Source organism: Ovis canadensis, chromosome 24 (assembly GCF_042477335.2).
Source record: "Ovis canadensis isolate MfBH-ARS-UI-01 breed Bighorn chromosome 24, ARS-UI_OviCan_v2, whole genome shotgun sequence".
NCBI lineage: Eukaryota > Metazoa > Chordata > Mammalia > Artiodactyla > Bovidae > Ovis > Ovis canadensis.
This window is the reverse complement of record NC_091268.1, coordinates 33,977,226-33,999,064: the sequence shown is the minus strand read 5'-3', so window position 1 is coordinate 33,999,064 and position 21,839 is coordinate 33,977,226. Positions and strand designations below refer to the sequence as shown.

Below are 21,839 nucleotides of genomic sequence, written 5' to 3'. Positions count from 1 at the left end.
TTCAGGACTGATTTCCTCTAGGATGGACTGGTTGGATCTCCTTGAAGTCCAAGGGACTCTCAAGAGCCTTCTTCAACAACCACAGTTCAAATACATAAATTTTTCAGCACTCAGCTTTCTTTATAGTTCAACTCTCACATCCATACATGACTACTGGAAAAACCATAGCTTTGACTATACGGACCTTTGTTGGCAAAGTAATGTCTCTGCCTTTTTTTTTTTTTTTTAGTTTTTTATTTTTTAAATTTTAAAATCTTTAATTCTTACATGCGTTCCCAAACATGAACCCCCCTCCCACCTCCCTCCCCATAACATCTCTCTGGGTCATCCCCATGCACCAGCCCCAAGCATGCTGTATCCTGCGTCAGACATAGACTGGTGATTCAATTCTTACATGATAGTATACATGTTAGAATGCCATTCTCCCAAATCATCCCACCCTCTCCCTCTCCCTCTGAGTCCAAAAGTCCGTTATACACATCTGTGTCCTTTTTCCTGTCTTGCATACAGGGTCGTCATTGCCATCTTCCTAAATTCCATATATATGTGTTAGTATACTGTATTGCTGTTTTTCTTTCTGGCTTACTTCACTCTGTATAATCGGCTCCAGTTTCATCCATCTCATCAGAACTGATTCAAATGAATTCTTTTTAACTGCTGAGTAATACTCCATTGTGTATATGTACCACAGCTTTCTTATCCATTCACCTGCTGATGGACATCTAGGTTGTTTCCATGTCCTGGCTATTATAAACAGTGCTGCGATGAACATTGGGGTACATGTGTCTCTTTCCATTCTGGTTTCCTCGGTGTGTATGCCCAGCAGTGGGATTGCTGGGTCATAAGGTAGTTCTATTTGCAATTTTTTAAGGAATCTCCACACTGTTCTCCATAGTGGCTGTACTAGTTTGCATTCCCACCGACAGTGTAGGAGGGTTCCCTTTTCTCCACACCCTCTCCAGCATTTATTGCTTGCAGATTTTTGGATCGCAGCCATTCTGACTGGTGTGAAGTGGTACCTCATTGTGGTTTTGATTTGCATTTCTCTAATAATGAGTGATGTTGAGCATCTTTTCATGTGTTTGTTATACTATCTAGGTTGGTCATAACTTTTCTTCCAAGGAGTAAGCGTCTTTTAATTTCATGGCTGCAGTCACCATCTGCAGTGATTTTGGAGCCCAAAAAAATAAAGTCTGACACTGTTTCTACTGTTTCTCCATCTATTTCCCATGAAGTGATGGGACCAGATGCCATGATCTTCGTTTTCTGAATGTTGAGCTTTAAGCCAACTTTTTCACTCTCATCTTTCACTTTCATCAAGAGGCTTTTTAGTTCCTCTTCACTTTCTGCCATAAGGGTGGTATCATCTGCATATCTGAGGTTATTGATATTTCTCCCAGCAATCTTGATTCCAGCTCGTGTCTCTTCCAGTCCAGCATTTCTCATGATGTACTCTGCACATAAGTTAAATAAGCAGGGTGACAATATACAGCCTTGACATGCTCCTTATGTGCTAATATACTGTATTTGTATTTCTCTTTCTAACTTACAAAGATGCTAATGATGATCCTATATGCAAGACAGCAAAAGAGACACAGATGTAAAGAATAGACTTTTGGACTAAGTGGGAGAAGGCGAGGGTGGGATGACTTTGAAACATGTATATCACCAGATATAAAATAGATGACTTGTGCAAGTTCAATGTATGAAGCAGGGCATTCAAAGTTGGTGCTCTCGGACAACCCTGAGGGATGGTGTGGGGAGGGATGTGGGAGGGGTTCAGGATGCGAGGACACATGTGTACCCATGACTGATTCATGTTGATATACGGCAAGAGCCACCACAATATTGTAAAGTAATTATCCTCCAATTAAAATAAATTAATTAATTAAAAAAAATTTTTTAATTGCATGAGGGTAAATTCCAGCCCCTTATCAGGAAAATCTAATGTGTTAAGTTGTCTGAAAAATGGTCCAACTCCCCTGAGAGGTGGTGACCTCCCCATCAGTAGAAGTATTCAGACAGTGGCCAGAAAACTACTAGACAGGAATGTTGTAGAGGGCATCAGACTGTTGGGGGAAAAATATGAACTTTAAAGTTCTGTCCTTCCCAGGTATCTCAGCCATGTATATTCCTTCACAGACTTTAAAAAATGTAGGAGTTTTTCCCCTAACTTACTTCTGTCTTTCCCTGCCCCCAGTACTAAAGTGTAGTGTAGGCTCAATACAAGAATACCTTTTTTTTAATGTTGTATCTTTTTTTAAAAAATTTATGTATAGCACCTATCATGGAGCTTGATAATTATAACACATAGCTTGAACTAAATAATGAAATATTACAAGATCAAAGAGAGAAACTCCAGCCAACAAATATGTACCCAGTACCATTAACATCATTTGTATTTTCTGCATGTATTATCAGTTAGAGAATCATTTCAGCTTTTGTAAGCTGTTCCATTTTGGGCATTTATATAGCTGACCTGGCACCCCACCCATCCTCTCTCCTTGCTAGGTAGCCGTCATGCAAGTAGAACTGACTGCCCTCCAACCCCAACTCATTCAGACCTCTGAGGAGACCGCTAAGATGATGGTGAAAATTGAAGCAGAGACTCAAGAAGCTGATGCCAAGAAACTGCTAGTGCAAGCAGATGAAAAAGAAGCCAATGCTGCTGCTGCCATTGCTCAAGGAATCAAGGTATAACTTGCTGAGAGGCAAGAAAGGGAACCAGCAATTTCAGGGTTCTTCTATTATCTCACTAGAGCCTAACAGAGTCTCACAGAATATACACGGTCATGCCTGTCTTGCAGAGGGAAAAAATGAGAAATGAAAGGTTAGTTTCCCAGCATCACATAGCTAGTAAAGGACACCTGGTTCTCTCCAGGAAGAATTGTTGTTTTACAGATACTCTCCATCTCAATCAAAGTCGTATAAGCCCCAGCAGGATCTAACCCTGTCTCATATTTCTTTCTTCTCATTGATTCTTTTCTGGCCCCAATGGCTTCCTAGCTATTCACTAAACAAACACAAGGCATGTCCCACCTCAGGGCCCTTGCACTGGCTGTTTCCCCTGACTATCTCCTTCACCTCAATCATGTTTTTTCTCAAATGTAGCTGGTATAAGGTGTGGAGTAAATATTTGTCAAATGACAGAATGTTGAATCTAGAGGACCCCATTTGAAGATAATTTTTGTACCAAAGAAGAAAAGTCCTGGGAAGGGCTTCACCTGTATTCAGATATTAGAAGCAAATCTGATTAATGTTCATGTTATATATTTCTCCAAGCGTTTTCAAATATACAATTCCATTTGAGTATCACAATGACTTTGGACTTACAGTAATGACAGCCATCAAGGTCTGGAAGCCAACAACAGTGGAGTTCAGTGGTAAACTGACTTGTACAACCTGTTGGTAGGATCCAACTCCAAGGCTCATGGCACTTAGCTGAAGATACTTGTCCTTGTGCCCCACATAGCAGTTAGAAAAATTCTTTTGACCGTTCTTCAAACAAGAGCTTGAATAAGATTTAGTTTGTATCTCATTTCTAGGTCATGGGGCACTTTTTTCAAAAGAATAGGCCTTTTCTCCAGTGAGTCCTGAGATTCACCTGGGTCCAGTCCCTGGTCTCAGAGTTCCACGATGCACGCCCTGGATAAGAGAGGCATGCTCACTCATAGTCCTACTGGTAGGACTGCCAGTGGAACCATGAAAGACCATAAAAGACATTGGCCACTGGTCACATAATGTAGCAGGTAATTTACCATTCTATAACAAGATGATAATAAGAGCTACTACTTACCAGCACCATTATGGTGTATTTGAAAGTAAAGTGAAAGTCGCTCAGTCATGTCCGACTCCTTGTGACCCCATGGACTGCACAGTCCATGGAATTCTCCAGGCCAGAATATTGGAGTGGGTAGCCTTTCCCTTCTCCAGGGGATCTTCCCGACCCAGGGATCAAACCCAGATCTCCCACATTACAGGCAGATTCTTTACAAGCTCAGCCACAAGGGAAGCCCAAGAATACTGGAGTGGGTAGCCTATCCCTTCTCCAGCAGATCTTCCCGACCCGGGAATCAAACTGGGGTCTCCTACATTGCAAGTCAATTTTTACCAGCTAAGCTACAAGGGAAGCCCATGGTGTATTTGGTATTCCTTTATTTAACAAATATTTATTGAACACTTACTTTTTGCTGGTGCTTTTCTAGGCAGTGGGGAAATGGGAGTGAATAAGAGAGTTTCTTCTCTCTTCTCTCCTCTACTTGATTTACATTAACTTTCATCATCCTAGCAGCCCTGCAAGGCAAATGGTATCATTCCTAGTTTACAAATGAGAAAATCATGATACAAGAACTAAAATGATTTGCTTAAGATCACAGAGTAACAATGTGATTGAATTGGGATTAAAATTCACAGCTCTCTGATTCCAAAGCCCTTGCATATGACCATTATTCCAGGAGTTACAAAAATTAGCAGCTGTGCAATATAATATGCTATGATACATACAGTATTTCTTTTAATTTGAAATAGTTATCAACTTTTAAAAGTCAAAAGATTTCAAGTAAAAATTCTAAAATTTCAGCTTTCCTTAGAAAAAATTGGTCTCTTGGGTAACATTGGACTTTCATTCCTGGGTCACATCCATTGGCAGCATTAAATAGATGCTGTCCTTTGTGTGTTCCAGCTCATCAAACTCCCAGTCAGCTTACCTGCCACACTCATATCAGCCCCTGTGCTGAGTGCTTAGTCGCCCAGTCATGTCCAACTCTTTTCAACCCCATGAACTATAGCCCACCAGGCTCATCTGTCCATGCGGATTCTCCAGGCAAGAATACTGGAGTGGGTTGCCATGTCCTCCTCCAGGGGATCTTCCCAACCCAGGGATCGAGCCCAGCTCTCCTTCATTGCAGATGGATTCTTTACTGTCGAGCCACCAGGGAAGCCCGGTGGCTGGCCCCTAGAGCATGTGAATTTGCAACTCTTCCATGGTTCTATAGAAGAATCAGGCATGTCAGGGCTCAACTTTGCTCTGTCCATTCCTAACCAGTTTCCTAACCTATAAAATGGAGATCCTGAGAGAAAAACATGTAAAGCTTATTGCATGTGTCCAGCACTCAATCAGAGCTTAACAGCCCATGTTTACTATCCTCCAAAATTGTCATTCTTGACCCTGTGCCAAGTGGACTTGCCTGTTTTATGAAGACCAGTCTCTCACCATGTGCAAGTATTCTCACATATAGGGTTCTGTTGTACAGTGTCAGGGGAAAACAGTGACTTGCTGGAACAGGAGGGAGGCAAGAGGTGACATCAGGTTTATAAGGAGATGGCCCACCACACCCATTCCTGGGCAATAAACTGCTGCCACCTAGGGTTTTGGTGTGAAGGATGAGGTCTAGTGTTCTGCCATCCCATCCCCAAGTACTGGGAGCGACATCCTGGAGGTGAGTCAGGAAGTGGAAAAAACTCTCCAAGGAGGAGAAGAAAACCTGTGCTTGCTCTAAGGCTTTTTTTGTAAGGACCAGAAACCCCTCCTGAACCTCTCATGGCTACAGTCCTTTTCCACACAAGGATGGCTGATTTTCTTTAAACTCTTCACACACCTAGAAATGAGGGAACCTGGGAGAGCACCCAGTGTGGTACTTAATGAAGTTCAGAGGTTCTGCAATGGAATGGGATTCTCACTAGGAGGATCAGGAGATTGGCAAGAAAAGAGTCAGTCCTCAAACACTTTGCTCCCAAGTAAAATGGATTGCTTAAATTGGTCCATTCTTTTTAAGCTAATGTGCCATTTCTTTCCCCCATAATGAGAATCATAACTAATGCCAGAAGTACTGCAGAGTTGATTACATTTTGTCAGTAAGCACTGTGATTCATAAGCCTTGAACAGCCCTGCTTGCTCTGTGCACTGCTAAGCTACAGGGGTCATTTTTAATTATAATTTCTTATCATGGAAGCAAATGATGTAACAGTAATAACACATACAAAATGACTTTTAAGAGCTCAGCTTTAACACTTTTCCACTTTTCCAGGCTTTCCTCTAGTTCCTGTCTGTACACGTGGATAGGTTTATTATTGCAACCATGGCATAATTGTGGCTTGTTTTATGGTTTTGTTTCCTTAACAGCTTATCACAAATGTTTTTCCAAAATGTCATATAATCATTTTAATAACCATTTTAAGTAGGTGCTTCACCCATCAAGTAGCCATTCCCCTATTGGGCATTGAAGTCTATTATTTCCTGCCTTGTTCTCAGTGTTTCCAGAGTATCAGTTTGAGTCTTTCAACAGAGCTGTGTGCCAGAATCACCTTTGGCGTTTTAAAAATGCAGATTCCCAGACCCCTCTAGCTCACACCAGACTGAATGAATCAGAACCTCTGGGTGTGGAACTTGATAATGTGGATGCTCTAAATGCTCCTCAGTGACTCTGATGTGCAGTCAAGATTGAGAATCACTGTTAGAGATAATGTTACAACTAGAGGCCTTTTGCACCTTCATGGATCGCAGCCTTGTTGTGGCAAACGAGCTTGCTGTGTAAAGCAATGAAGATACAAGCCATGCTATGCAAGACAGACAGGTCATACATAGTGAAGAGTTCTGACAAAACATAGGCCACTGGAGGAGGAAATGGCAAATCACTCCAGTATTCCTGCCAAGAAAACCCCATGAACAGTATGAAAAGGCAATAAGATATAACACCAGAAGATGAGCCCCCCAGGTCAGAAGGTATCCAATATGCTACTGGGAAAGAGCAGGGAAATTGCTTCAGGAGGAAAGAAGATGCTGGGCCAAAGTGGAAATGACACTCAGTTGTGGATGTGTCTGGTGGTGACAGTTAAGTCCAGTGCTGTAAAGAAAAATATTGCGTAGAAACCTGGAATGTTAGAATCAAGGTAAATTGGACACGGTCAAGCAGGAGATGGCAAAAGTGAACATCTACATTTTAGGAATCAGTCAACTATAATGAATAGAAATGGGTGAATTTTAATTCAGGTAACCATTATATCAACTACTGTGGGCAAGAATCCCTTAGAAGAAATGAAGTAACCCTCACAGTCAACAAGAGTCCAAAATGTAGTACTTGAGTGTAATCTCAAAAAAGACAGAATGATCTCAGTTTATTTCCAAGGCAAACCGTTCAGCATACAATAATCCAAGTCTATGCCCCAGTCATTAGTGCTAAAGAAACTGAAGTCAAATGGTTCTATGAAGACCTACAAGATCTTCTAGTTCAATTCAGTTGCTCAGTTGTGTCTGACTCTTTGCGACCCCATGAACCGTAGCTCGCCAGGCCTCCCTGTCCATCACCAACTCCCAGAGTCCACCCAAACCCATGTCCATCAAGCTGATGATGCTATCCAACCATCTCATCCTCTGTCGTCCCCTTCTCCTCCCTCCCTCAATCCTTTCCAGCATCAGGGTCTTTTCAAATGAGTCAGTTCTTCACATCAGGTGGCCAAAGTATTGGAGTTTCAGCTTCAACATCAGTCCTTCCAATGAACACCCAGGACTGAGCTCCTTTAGGATGGACTGGTTGAATCTCCTTGCTGTCCAAGGGATTCTCAAGAGTCTTCTCCAACACCACAGTTCAAAAGCATTAATTCTTCTGCGCTCAGCTTTCTTTATAGTCCAACTCTCACATCCATACATGACTATTGGAAAAACCATAGCGTTGACTAGACCGACCTTTGTTGGCAAAGTAATGTCTCTGCTTTTGAATATGCTCTCTAGGTTGGTCATAACTTTCCTTCCAAGGAGTAAGTGTCTTTTAATTTCATGGCTACAATCATCATCTACAGGGATTTTAGAGACCCCAAAAAAAAGTCAGTCTCTGTTTCCACTGTTTCCCCATCTATTTCCCATGAAGTGATGGGACCAGATGCCACAATCTTAGTTTTCTGAACGTTGAGCTTTAAGCCAACTTTTTCACTCTCCTCTTTCACTTTCATCAAGAGGCTCTTTAGTTGTTCTTCACTTTCTGCCATAAAGGTGGTGTCATCTGCATATCTGAGGTTATTGATATTTCTCCCAGCAGTTTTGATTCTAGCTTGTGCTTCTTCCAGCCCAGCGTTTCTAATGATGTACTCTGTGTATAAGTTAAATAAGCAGAGTGACAATATACAGCCTTGATGTACTCCTTTTCCTATTTGGAACCAGTCTGTTGTTCCATGTCCAGTTCTAACTGTTGCTTCCTGACCTGCATACAGGTTTCTCAAGAGGCAGGTCAGGTGATCTGGTATTCCCATCTCTTTCAGAATTTTCCACAGTTTATTTTGATGCACACAGTCTATAAGACCTTCTATAACTAACACCAAAAGCATGTCCTTTTCATCACAGAGGAAGTAAGAAGTAAAGAGATATTGGAGTAACAGACAACTTTGGCTTTGGAGTACAAAATGAAGCAGGGCAAATGCTAACAGTTTTGCCAAGAAAACACATTGGACATAGCAAACATCTTCTTCCAACAACACAAGAGACGACTCTATACATGGACATCACCTGATGGTCAATACCGAAATCAGCTTGATTATATTTTTTGCAGCTGAAGATGGAAAAGCTCTATACAGTCAGCAAAAAGAAGACCTGGAGCTGACTGTGGCTTAGATAACAAGCTCCTTATTGCAAATTCAGCCTTAAATTGAGGAAAGTAGGGAAACCATTAGGGCATTCAGGTATGACCTAAATCAAATCCCTTATGATTATACAGTAGAGGTGACAACTAGATTCAAGGAATTAGATCTGTTAGACAGAGTGCCTGAAGAACTATGGACAGAGGTTCATAACATTGTACTGAAGGCAGTGACAAAAACCATCCCAAAGAAAAAGAAATGCTAGAAAGCAAAGTGGTTGTCTGAGATCTGAGATGTTGTAAAAATAGCTGAGGAAAGAAGAGAAGTGAAAGGCAAGGGAGAACGGCAAAGATATACACAACTCAATGCAGAGTTCCAGAGAATAGCAAGGAGAGAAAAGAAGACCTTCTGAAATGAACAATGCGAAGAAACAGAGGAAAACAACTGAATGGAAAAGACTAGAGATCTCTTCAAGAAAATTGGAGATAGCAGGGGAATATATCTTGCAAGGATGGGCATGATGAAGGACAGAAACAGTAAGGAGCTAACAGAAAGGAAAGAGATTAAGGAGAAGTGACAAGAATACACAGAAGAACTATTAAAAAAAAAAAAAAGAACGTCTTAATGACCTGGAAAACCATGATAGTGTGGAAACTCACTGAGAGCAGGACATCTTGGAGTGTTAAGTCAAGTAGGCCTTAGCAAGCATTACTACAAGCAAAGCTAATGGAGGTGATGGAATTCCAGCTGAGCTATTTCAAACCTTAAAAGATAATGCTGTAAAATGTGGCTGTCAATATGTCAGCAAATTTGGAAAGTTCAACAGTGGCCACAGAACAGGAAAAAGTCAGTTTTCATTCTAATCCCAAAGAAGGGGAATGCCAAAAACTGTTCAAACTACCATATGATTGTGCTCATTTCACATACTAGTAAGCTTATACTCAAAATCCTTCAAGCTATGTTTCAGCAGTATGTGAACTAAGAACTTCCAGAGGTACAAGCTGAGTTTAGAAAAAGCAGAGGAACCACAGATCAAATTGCTAACATCCACTGGACCACAAAGAAAGCAAGGGAATTCCAGAAAAACATCTGCTTCTGCTTCATTGACTACACTAAAGCCTTTGTGTGGATCACAACAAACTGTGGAAAATTCTTAAAGAGATGGGAATCCCAGGCCACTTTATCTGTCTCCTGAGAAACCTGTATGCAGGTCAAGAACCAACAGTTAGAACTTTACATGGAACAACAGACTGGTTCAAAATTGGGAAAGGAGTATGTCAAGGCTATATATTGTTACCTTGCTTATTTAACTTTAATGAAGAGTTGTTGTTGTTCAGTGACTAAGTTGTGTCCAACTCTTTCCAACCCCATGGACTGCAGCACGCCAGGCTTCACTGTTCTTCAGTATCTTCTGGAGTTTGCTCAAAATCATGTCCATTGAGTTGATGATGCCATCCAACCATCTCATTCTCTGTCACCTGCTTCTCTTCCTGCCCTCAATCTTTCCCAGCATCAAGATCTTTTCCACTGAGTTGGCTCTTCACATCAGGTAGCCAAAGTATTGGAGATTCAGCTTCAGCATCAGTCCTTCCAACCATATTGAGGGTTGATTTCCTTTAGGATTAACTGGTTTGATACTGGAGTGGGTTGCCATTCCCTTCTCCAGGGGATCTTCTCAACACAAGGATTGAACCTGGGTCTCCCACATTGCAAGCAGATTGTTTACCATCTGAGCTACCAGGGAAACCTAATTGGCTATACATCAATACAAAATCAAAAGTTTAAAGTTAAAAAAAAATGCTGGCTTTAAACTCAACATTAAAACAAAAAACTAAGATCATGCATCTGGTCCAGTCACTTCAATGCAAATAGAAGGGGGAAAAGGGGAAGCAGTGACAGATTTTATTTTGGGGGGGCCCTAAAATCACTGCAGATGATGACTGCAGCCATGAAATTAAAAGATGCTTGCTCCTTGGAAGGAAAGCTATGGCAAACCTAGATAGCATATTATAAAGCAGAGACATCACTTTGCCAACAAAGGTCCATGTAGTCAAAGCTATGACTTTTCCAGTAGTCATGTATGGATATGAGAGTTGGACCATAAAGAATGCTGAGTACCAAAGTACTGATGCTTTTGAATTGAGGTGCTGGAGAAGACTCTGGAGATCCCTTTGGACGGCAGGGAGATCAAACCAGTCAGTCCTAAAGGAAATCAACCCTGAATATTCATTGGAAGGACTGATGCTGAAGCTGAAGCTCCAATAATTTGACCACCTGATGTGAAGAGCCGATTCATAGGAAAAGATCCTCATGCTGGGAAAGACTGAATGCAGAAGGACAAGGGGACAGCAGAGGATGAGATGGTTAGATAGCATCCTCGACTCAATGGGCATGAATTTGAGCAAACTCCAGAATATAGTGAAGGACAGCGGAAACTGGCATGCTGCAGTTCATGGGGTTGCAAAGAGTTGAACACAACTTAGTGACTGAACAACAAAAGAGGCCTTTTGAGTCATTTGATGAACAACCTTGCTGGAACCCAGGCCTTACCCCTTAGGAAAGAAGCACAGCCATCACAACATTGGGAGGCATAATGTGACAGTGGGTCATAAAGAAGACTGAGTGCCAAAGAATTGATGCTTCAAATTGTAGTGCTGGAGATGACTCCTGAAAGTCCCTTGGACAGCAAGAAGAGCAAACCAACCAATCCTAAAGGAAATCAACCCCAAATCTTCATTGTAAGAACTAATGCTGAAGCTGAAGCTCCAATACACACATACATGTAAGAAGGTGGAACCTCCTTTATTTTGTTTGCTTATCAAAATAAACCTGCAGGACATAGATTTTGACACATGCAGCTTTTGACATGCTCTTGTGAAATTTCACTTCAATCATGACTGTGTTATCACTCCCTGGGCTGGGAGACTACCAGAAAATTCACTGAGTGGGGAGCCAGGGGCCCAAAGTTGGAACTTGGCTCAGTGACTAACCAGTTTTGTGGCCTTGGTTAACTCATTTTTTTCTCCCAAGACCTCATTGTTTTGTTGTTGTTGTTATTGTTGAAGGAAAAGAATTGGACTCCTAAATACAGTTGTATTTACAGGAGATTGGGTCCAACCTTCCCCATCCTATCCCCTCCTCTGGCCCCACAGATACCAAAATGCTCAGATGCTCAAGCCCCCTGCCTTCTGGATCTGTGGTCCCAAATCCACAGTTACAGAGGGCCAACTGTAATCTATACAGAATTTTATAATGTTGAGATTTCCTTTTTTAAAAAAAATTGAGATATAATTCACATACCACTAATAGTCACCTTTTAAAATCATGCAATTCAGAGGGGTTTTTTTAGTATATTCACAAAGTTATACAGTCATAACTACTATGTAACTCTAGAACATCTTCATCACCCAAAAAAGAAACCTATATTCATTAGTAGTCACTAACCATTTCTTCTACCCAGCCCTGTCAACCACTAACCTACTTTCTGCCTATATGGATTTTCCTTTTATGCACATTTTATATAAATGGAATCATATAGCAGGTGCCATTTTGTGTCTATCTGGCTGGTTTCACTTAGCATAATGTTCTCAAGGTTTATCCATGTTGTTGCATGAATCATTACTTCATTTCTTTTTATGGCTAAATAATATTCCATTGTATTAGTTTTGTTTTTAAACAAAGAAATAATGGACAAAACATATTCCGTTCTCTTTTTCCCAGGACTCACTACCCAGCTCTAGTCTTTATCCCCATTCCTCATCCTTAAACTCTGGCCTTAAGCATCACCCTGTCCCCAGGTTCACCCTATCCCATTTCTGAGCTATAGTGCGTTCTAGACTCTCACCCTATCTCTGACAATCTCCCACCCCTCATGCCTTATTCCTCCCCAAACTTGCCGTAATCCCCTTCTCATCTGTCACTCACAGAGAGGCTTCATTTTTCACTTCATCTCTCAACCCATCATTGATCAGTTGGTATGAAGTCACTCATGGCATATATCCCCTGGGAATTAGTTAAAAACCAAAAGCTTGATTTTGTAAAAGATTATAGACCAGGTTTGGAGAAGGCAATGGCAACCCACTCCAGTACTCTTGCCTGGGAAATCCCATGGACGAAGGAGCCTGGTAAGCTATAGTCCATGGGGTCGCTAGGAGCCGGGCACGACTGAGCGACTTCACTTTCACTTTTCACTTTCCTGCATTGGAGAAGGAAATGGCAACCCACTCCAGTGTTCTTGCCTGGAGAATCCCAGCAATGGGGGAGCCTGGTGGGCTTCCGTCTATGGGGTCGCACAGAGTCGGACACGACTGGAGCAACTTAGCAGCAGCAGCAGCATAGACCAGGTAAATTGTCAAAAGTCTCAGGCATCCAAACCACAGCTCCTAAATGCATGCATGCTTCCCTGCTGCCTTTCAGAGCCATCCTTGCATGCAAACCTCCAGGAGAAGACACTGTCCTGGGAGGACACTGGGGCAGGAAGCACCTCTTCCCTGCTTCACCCTCAGTATGCCGGGCGCCGGGCACTCACCCTTTCTGTCCCTGTGCTGCCTACAGAATGAATGTGAAGGGGACCTGGCAGAGGCAATGCCGGCGCTCGAGGCTGCCCTCGCTGCACTGGACACACTGAACCCGGCAGATATCTCACTGGTGAAGGCCATGCAGAACCCACCTGGTCCTGTCAAGCTGGTCATGGAGAGCATCTGTGTGATGAAAGGGCTGAGACCAGAGAGGAAGCCGGACCCCAGTGGCAGTGGTAACCCCTTCCAGCACCCTTCCCAACCCAGAGGCATACACAGGCTGCCCTTTCCTGACAGGAAGGGTGCCAGCATCCCCACTCATCCTGTCCCAGGCCTGCGGGCCGTATCATGGTGTCTTAGGGGAAATAAGATAGGCCCCAGGATATGGGTGTACTCACTTGTGTTTCTTCACCATGCTCTCTCCTCTCAGTCAGTAAGGAAAATGCAGGCATCTTTAGGTGAAGCCAAACTCAGTCAAGGCCCCCACCGATTGTTACAAAAATGAAGGTCATGCAGACAAGAGGACTGATAGGGAGCAAGCACACAGAGTAATATGTGGGTGAGAGGGAGGGGGAGAAACAAAAAGAGCTTGCAAGAGAAAGATAAAGGAGAAACTGAGAAAAAGAGAGAGAGACACTGAAAGAGATAACCAGAGGGAAAAAGAGACCGAGACAGACACAGAGAAATGGAGAGAAAGATAGTGAGACTGAGCAAGAAATAGAGACCTGGAACCTACATGCATGCACATAGGCATGAAGAGATCGTAAACAGAGAGAGAAAGAGGTTGGGATGAAAAGAAATCTGGAGGAAGAAAGGCAAACACAGGCAGGGGTGAATGGGAGAGTGAGAGACTCTTACAGTGTCAGATACAGATGACAGAGAAAGATATTGGCAAGAGAGAAAAGCAGAAATAAGCTAAGACACAGAAAAGCTGAAAGTGAACAATGGAGACAGAGCGGAAACACACACACCCCCACACCTCCACCCCCCCACCCCCGCCCCCCAGAGATACAGAGACATACAAAAATCGAGAGTGGGTGGGAAGAAAATAGACCAGAAAGAAGAGAAATAGAGACAGGGAAACAAAGACACACACACAGAGATGGTGGTAGGAGGTGAAGTGGAGCGTGAGCCACTGGTGAAGGATTAGAGGAAGAAAGACAGGGATAAAGGAGGCAGAGAGCGAAACTTACAGGCCTGAGGAAGACAAGGATACAGAAACTCAGAAGACGGGAGAAAAGGAATAGGGGAGAGAGAGGAAAGTTTATATAATAGAGCCTAGAAGCATGAATAAGTGAAAATTCATTCTTAAAATTTAAATTAGATGTAGAATCTTGCACTAAAATCAGTGTCTTAAAACTGAAAGAAAAAGTGAAAATGAAGTTGCTCAGTCATGCCCGACTCTTTGCGATGCCATGGATGGTAGCCTGCACCAAGCTCCTCCATCCATGGGATTTTCAAGGCAAGAGTACTTAAAGAGTCTTAAAACTGAACAAGGACTTTAAAAACTATCTCCTGTGATATTTCTTGTCTTTTGAATCCTTGTATCCTTCAAACAGTCCTGCTATTCCTCCATTGCTTCTGAAATGTTAGAAATTCCTGATCCCTCCTTTGGGAGACTCTGGCTTCTGCTTCCCAGTGAATAGCATTCCCTCTTGGCTGGTTTCAGGACAAAAACCACATGAAGAAATGCAGAGGTGATCAGAAACAGACAAATAGGGAGAAGATGTTACAGGAGACTCCTCTAGGGAAGCATCTGAGGTGTAATAAGTTAGTCTGAGGAAAGATGAGCTAGCCAGTGCTTTTCTACTCTGGCTGTACCTGGTATACCTGGGAACTCAAAGGATGCTAAAGCCCCTGCCCCCGTTCCTAGAGATTCTTATTCCTTTAGCCTAGGGTGTGGCCTGAGCATTAGTATTTTTCTTAAAGCTCCTAGGTGATTCTAAGGTACAGCCAAGATTGAGAACTACTGAAATATGCACAGCAGGGTCAGGTCTCAAAAATCAGATCTCTTCTTCGATCATTTGATGTTGGCCACAGGATGCATCATCCACCTTTCTTATTTTAAAATTGAAGTTAACTTTTTGTAAAGTTAACACAAAAATTAACACAAAATAACTCACAGAATTTAGCCAGTATATTGGAATAGAGCAAAAGCACAAATAAATTAATTTTGTACTTAGTCGCTCAGTTGTGTCCGACTCTTTGAGACCCCTGACTATAGCCCGCCAGGCTCCTTTGTCCATGGGGATTTTCCAGACAAGAATGCTGGAGTGGGTTGTCATGTCCTCCTCCAAGGGATCTTCCCAACCCAGGTCTCCCACATTGCAGGCGGATTCTTTACTGTCTGAGCCACCAGGGAAGCCCAAATTAGTTTTGGATACCTTAAATTTAAACAAAGCAGATCATTTCGTAGGATGCAAACAAAAACTTTTATTGGAAATATTTGTTTGGCGTCTAAGCTTGCTTTAGAAATAGGACATGTTTGACTTGTTGTATCTCTAATACAATATCTCAAGTACAACACTTTTTTTTTTAACTTTTTATTTTGTAGTGAGGTTTAGCTGATCAATATTATGATAGTTTCTGGTGAACTGTGAAGTGATTAAGCCATACATATACATGCATCCTTTGTACCCCAAGCTCCCCTCCCATCCAGACTGCCACATAACACTGAGCAGATATTTTTTGATGAGTGGAGCTTGGCAAGTGTCTATCATCAAAAAGAGTGACTTTTTTCTAACACATTGACAAAAGGAGTACTTCCTGGGATGGGATCAGGGCTCACTCATTTATTAGTCATCATGAGGGGTGCTAAGGTGAACAAAGGCCCTGTTTCATTTCAGGGCAGACTGAGGACAGCCCTCTGTCTGGTTGCAAGTCTGCAAGTTGCTTCCCCCGCCCTCACTCTTTCTCTGGAGACACTCAATCACTCACTCACTCACGCACTTCAGTTCAGTTCAGTTCATTTCAGTCACTCAGTCGTGTCCAACTCTTTGCGATCCCATGAATTACAGCACGCCAGGCCTCCCTGTCCGTCACCAACTACCGGAGTTCACACAGACTCACGTCCATCAAGTCGGTGATGCCATCCAGCCGTCTCATCCTGGGTCGCCCCCTTCTCCTCCTGCCCCCAATCCTTCCCAGCATCAGAGTCTTTTCCAATGAGTCCACTCTTCGCATGAGGTGGCCAAAGTACTGGAGTTTCAGCTTTAGCATCATTCCTTCCAAAGAACACCCAGGACTGATCTCCTTTAGAATGGACTGGTTGGATCTCCTTGCAGTCCATGGGACTCTCAAGAGTCTTCTCCAACACCACACTTCAAAAGCATCAATTCTTCAGCGCTCAGCTTTCTTCACAGTCCCACTCTCACATCCATACCTGACTATAGGAAAAACCATAGCCTTGACTAGACGGACCTTTGTTGGCAAAGTAATGTCTCTGCTTTTGAATATGCTCTCTAGGTTGGTCATAACTTTTCTTCCAAGGAGTAAGCGTCTTTTAATTTCATGGCTGCAGTCACCATCTGCAGTGATTTTGGAGCCCCCAAAAAATAAAGTCTGACACTGTTTCCCCATCTATTTCCCATGAAGTGATGGGACCAGATGCCATGATCTTAGTTTTCTGAATGTTGAGCTTTAAGCCAACTTTTTCACTCTCCTCTTTCACGTTCATCAACAGGCTTTTTAGTTCCTCTTCACTTTCTGCCGTAAGGGTGGTGTCATCTGCATATCTGAGGTTATTGATATTTCTCCCGGCAATCTTGATTCTAGCTTGTGCTTCTTCCAGCCCAGAGTTTCTCATGATGTACTCTGCCTAGAAGTTAAATAAGCAGGATGACAATATACAGCCTTGACATACTCCTTTTCCTATTTGGAACCAGTCTGTTGTTCCATATCCAGTTATAACTGTTGCTTCCTGACCTGCATGTAGGTTTCTCAAGAGGCAGGTCTGGTATACCAGGTGGTCTGCATTCCCATCTCTTTCAGAATTTTCCACAGTTTATTGTGATCCACACAGTCAAAGGCTTTGGCATAGTCAATACGGCAGAAATAGATGTTTTTCTGGAACTCTCTTGCTTTTTCCATGACCCAGCAGATGTTGGCAATTTGATCTCTGATTCCTCTGCCTTTTCTAAAACCAGCTTGAACATCTGGAAGTTCACAGTTCACATATTGCTGAAGCCTGGCTTGGAGAATTATGAGCATTATTTTACTAGCTAGAAGGACTGATTCATCCCAAAGATGACAAAACATGCTCTATCAGACCCACCTCCCATATTTGGAAAAGAATATTCAAAATGTTAATATGTGCTTATGGATCGAGTTGCCCTCTTCGTGTATGACTGGGGAAAAGGGCAACATTCATTAAATTCATGTTAAAAACTGATAATCAAGCACTGTTCCAGATTGTAATAAGCATAGAAGGAGCAAACAAGTTTTTAAATGTATAATTGATTTACTATATTAGTTTTAAATGTATAACTAGTGACTCAAGATTATTATAGATTATAGATTAGGTTATAGATTATTATAGGTTACCTAGATTATAGATATAATCTATTTATCTAGAATATATAAAGTTATTATAAAATACTGACTATATTCCCTATGTTGTACAATATATTCTTCAGCTTACTTACTTTAATCATAGCAGTTTGTACTGCATAATCCCCTGCCTTTATATTGCTACTCTCCCTTCCATCTCCCCACTGGTAACCACTACTTTGTTCTCTAGATCTGTGAGTCTGTTTCTGTTTTGTCATATTCATTCATTTGTTTTATTGTTTAGATTCCACATATAAGTGATAACATATAGTACTTGTCTTCCTCTGTTAGATTTATTTCACTAAGCAATGTCCTCCAAGTCCATCCATGTTGCTACATGGCAGTATTTCATTCTTTCTTATAGCTCAGTAATATTCCATTGTATTCAATATCTTCTTAATCCGATCATCTCTTGATGGGCACTTGGGTTGTTCCCATATCTTGGCTATTGTAAGTAATGGTCCATGAACATTGGGGTGCCTATATCTTTTTGAATTACTGTTTTTGCTTTTTTCCAGATACGTATCCAGGAGTGGAATTGTTGGATCAATTTTTAGGTTTTTGAGAAGCCTCCATACTGTTTTCCATAGTACCTGCACCAATTTACATTCCCACTAACAGTATTTGAGAGTTCCCTTTTCTCTACATCCTCTCCAACATTTGTTATTTGTGGTCTTTTTGATGATAACCATTCTGACAGGTGTGACATGATACCTCATTGTGGTTTCAATTTGCATTTCTCTAATAATTAGTGATGTTAGGCATCTTTTCAGTGTGTGTTAGCTATCTGTATGTCTACTCAGGAAAAATGTCTATTCAAGTCTTCTGAACATTTTTTGATTGGATTGTTGTTTTAAATACGGAGTTGTATGAGCTGTTTATAGATGGATATTAGCCTCTTACTGGTCATACAATTTGTAAATAATTTCTCCCATTTCAGTAGGTTGTCTTTTTGTTTTGTTCATCATTTCCTTTTCTGTGCAAAAGCTTTTAAACTTAATTAGATCCCATTTGTTTAGTTTTGTTTTGCTTTTGTTTCCTTTGCCTTGGGAGAAGAATCAAAAAAAAATTTGTTATGATTTATATCAAAGAATGTTCTGCCTATGTTTTCTTCTAGGAGTTTTATGGTTTCTAATCTCATATGAGTGAGTGAAGTCGCTCAGTCATGTCCAACTCTTTGCAACCCCATGGACTGTAGCATACCAGGCTCCTCTGTCCGTGGGATTTTCCAGGCAAGGGTACTGGAGTGGGTTGCCATTTCCTTCTCCAGAGGATCTTCCCAACCCAGGGATCGAACCTGGGTCTCCCACTTTGCAGGCAGACACTTTACCATCTGAGCCACCAGGGAAGCCTTTTATTTAGTTTTAAATCCATTTTGAGTTTATCTTTGTGTATGGTGTTAGGAAGTGTTCTGATTTGCTTCTTTTACATGTAGCTGTCCAGTTTTCCCAGCACCACTTATTGAAGAGACTATCTTTTCCCTGTTGTTTATTCTTATCTCCTGTGCTGTGCTTGGCTCCTCTGTCCATGGGGATTCTCCAGACAAGAATACTGGAGTGGGTTGCCATGTCCTCCTCCAGGAGATCTTCCCAACCCAGGTCTCCCACATTGCCGGTGGACTATTTACCATCTGAGTCAAAAGGGAAGTCCTTTTTATCTCCTATATCATGAATTAATTGACCATAAGTGAGTATGTTTATTTCTGGGCTGTCTATTCTGTTCCATTGATCTTGCATCTGTTTTGCTATATCAGTCCTATACTGTTTTGATTACTGTAGCTTTGTAATATTGTCTGAAGTCAGGGACTGAGATAACTTCAGCTTTGTTCTTTTTTTCTCAGTATTGTTTTGGCTGCTCAGGGTCTTTTGTTGTTCTATATACATTTTAAGATTATTTTTTCTAGTTCTGTTTTTAATATTTTGAAAGGTTTTTACATTAGATTGCTTTGGGTAATATGGACATTTTAATATTAATTCTTTCAATTCATGGCATGAGATATCTTTCCATTTATTTGTACCATCTTCAATTTCCTTCCACAGTGTTTTATAGTTTTCACAGTATAGGTCTTTCACCTCCTTGGTTAAGTTTATTCCTAGGTACTTTATTCTTTTTGATGATTTTAAGGAGATTGATCTTTGCTTTCTCTTTCACTATTAATGCATAGAAAAACAACAGATTTCTGTATATTAATCGTATCCTACAACATTACTTAATTTATGTTTCAGTTCTAATAATTTTCTTTTACCCCTATGCCCTGTTCCTTTCTATTTATTATTATATCTATCATGGATTTTTGATTTGTGGTTACCATGGGGGTAATATGTGTTGACCTATAAAGTGTATCTACTTGTTTAAATCTGAGAGTCATTTAAATTCAAACACATTCTAAAATATTTATATATTCACTCCCCTCCTCCATGTTTTGTGCTTTTGCTGTCATATTGTACAGCTTTATGTTTATCCCTTAACTGTTTATTTAGTTATAGTTGATTAAACAATTTTTCTCTTTTAATCCTCATACTAGGTTATTTAAGTGATTAATCCACAGCCTAGTGGGATTTTCCCTTTCCTATAAATTCTTACTGCTTGTTATAGCCTTTTCTTTTCCACTTAAAGAAGACACTTTAACACTTCTTTTAGATTTGGCTAGTATTGATGAAATCTTAGGTTTTGCTTGTCTGAGAAGTTTTTATCTCTCCTTCAATTATGAATGATAGTATTGCTAGTATAGTATCCTACGTTGTAGGGTTTTTCTTTTCAGGACTTTATATATATAATTTCACTGCCTTCTGGCTTGCAAAATTTCAGCAGAAAAAATCATCTGATACCCTTATGTAAGTTCCCATGTATGTGACTGTCTTTCTTTTGCTGCTTTTAGAATTCTCTCTTTATATTCAATTTTTTGCCATTACAATTATGATACCTCTATATCACCTCCTAGGAGCACATGTCCCAACCTAATTGCTTCTACTCCCTTCCTGCACAACTCCATGTGGATCTTTGCTTACAGCCTTGGTTGTCAAAGAATCTTCCTGCCAGTTTCCAGTTGGTTTTCAAAAAAATTTGCTCCACATGTAGATATATTTTTTATATGTTCATGGGGAGAAGTAAGCTCAGTAACATATTACTCTGCAATCTTGTTGCCCTCCCCCAGAAGCTTACAGCTTTGAGGAAGAAGCACACAGTTAAAACTAAACCAAAAAAAAAAAAAAATATATATATATATATATATATATATCACAGATTGCTATTTCTGGCAATCTATAAAGCAATCTATAAATCTGGAAATCTATGGATATTCTGGCCTCTGATATGAAAGAAAATGCTCCATAGTTCAGTTCAGTTCAGTTCACTCACTCAGTTGTGTCTGACTCTTTGCAACCCTATGAACCACAACACGCCAGGCCACCCTGTCCATTGTAAACTCCCAGACTTTACCCAAACTCATGTCCGTTGAGTCAGTGATGCCATCCAACCATCTCATCCTCTGTCTCCTCTTGCCCTCAATCTTTCCCAGCATCAGGGTCATTTCAAAGGAGTCACCTCTTTGTATCAGGTGGCCAAAGTATTGGAGCTTCAGTTTCAACATGAGTCCTTCCAATGAACACCCAGGACTGATCTCCTTTAGGATGGACTGGTTGGATCTCCTTGCAGTCCAAGGGGCTCGCAAGAGTCTTCTCCAACACCACAGTTCAAAAGCATCAATTCTTTGGCACTCAACTTTCCTTATAGTCCAACTCTCAAATCCATACATGACTACTGGAAAAACCATAGCTTTGACTAGATGGAACTTTGCTGACAAAGTAATGTCTCTGCTTTTTAATATGCTCTCTAGGTTGGTCATAACTTTCCTTCCAAGGAGTAAGTGTCTTTTAATTTCATGGCTGCAATCACCATCTGCAGTGATTTTGGAGCCGAAAAAAATAAAGTCAGCCACTGTTTCCCCATCTATTTGCCATGAAGTGATGGGACCGGATGCCATGATCTTCGTTTTCTGAATGTTTACCTTTAAGCCAACTTTTTCACTCTCCTCTTTCACTTTCATCAAGAGGCTTTTGAGTTCCTCTTCACTTTCTGCCATAAGGGTGGTGTCATCTGCATATCTGAGGTTACTGATATTTCTCCCATTCTAGCTTGTGCTTCTTCCAGCCCAGTGTTTCTCATGATGTACTTTGCACATAAGTTAAATATGCAAGGTGACAATATAGA

At 41.2% G+C, this 21,839-nt stretch overlaps 1 protein-coding gene across 1 annotated transcript in view; it reads left to right on the top strand.

Moving 5' to 3' along the window:
- The window catches only part of DNAH3 (dynein axonemal heavy chain 3), a 234,734-nt gene that overhangs the window by 177,497 nt on the left and 35,398 nt on the right, over positions 1–21,839 (top strand). Inside the window, 2 exon segments of the mRNA XM_069570315.1 lie at positions 2,512–2,694; positions 13,120–13,318. Coding sequence (XP_069426416.1) covers positions 2,512–2,694; positions 13,120–13,318 — 382 coding nt within the window.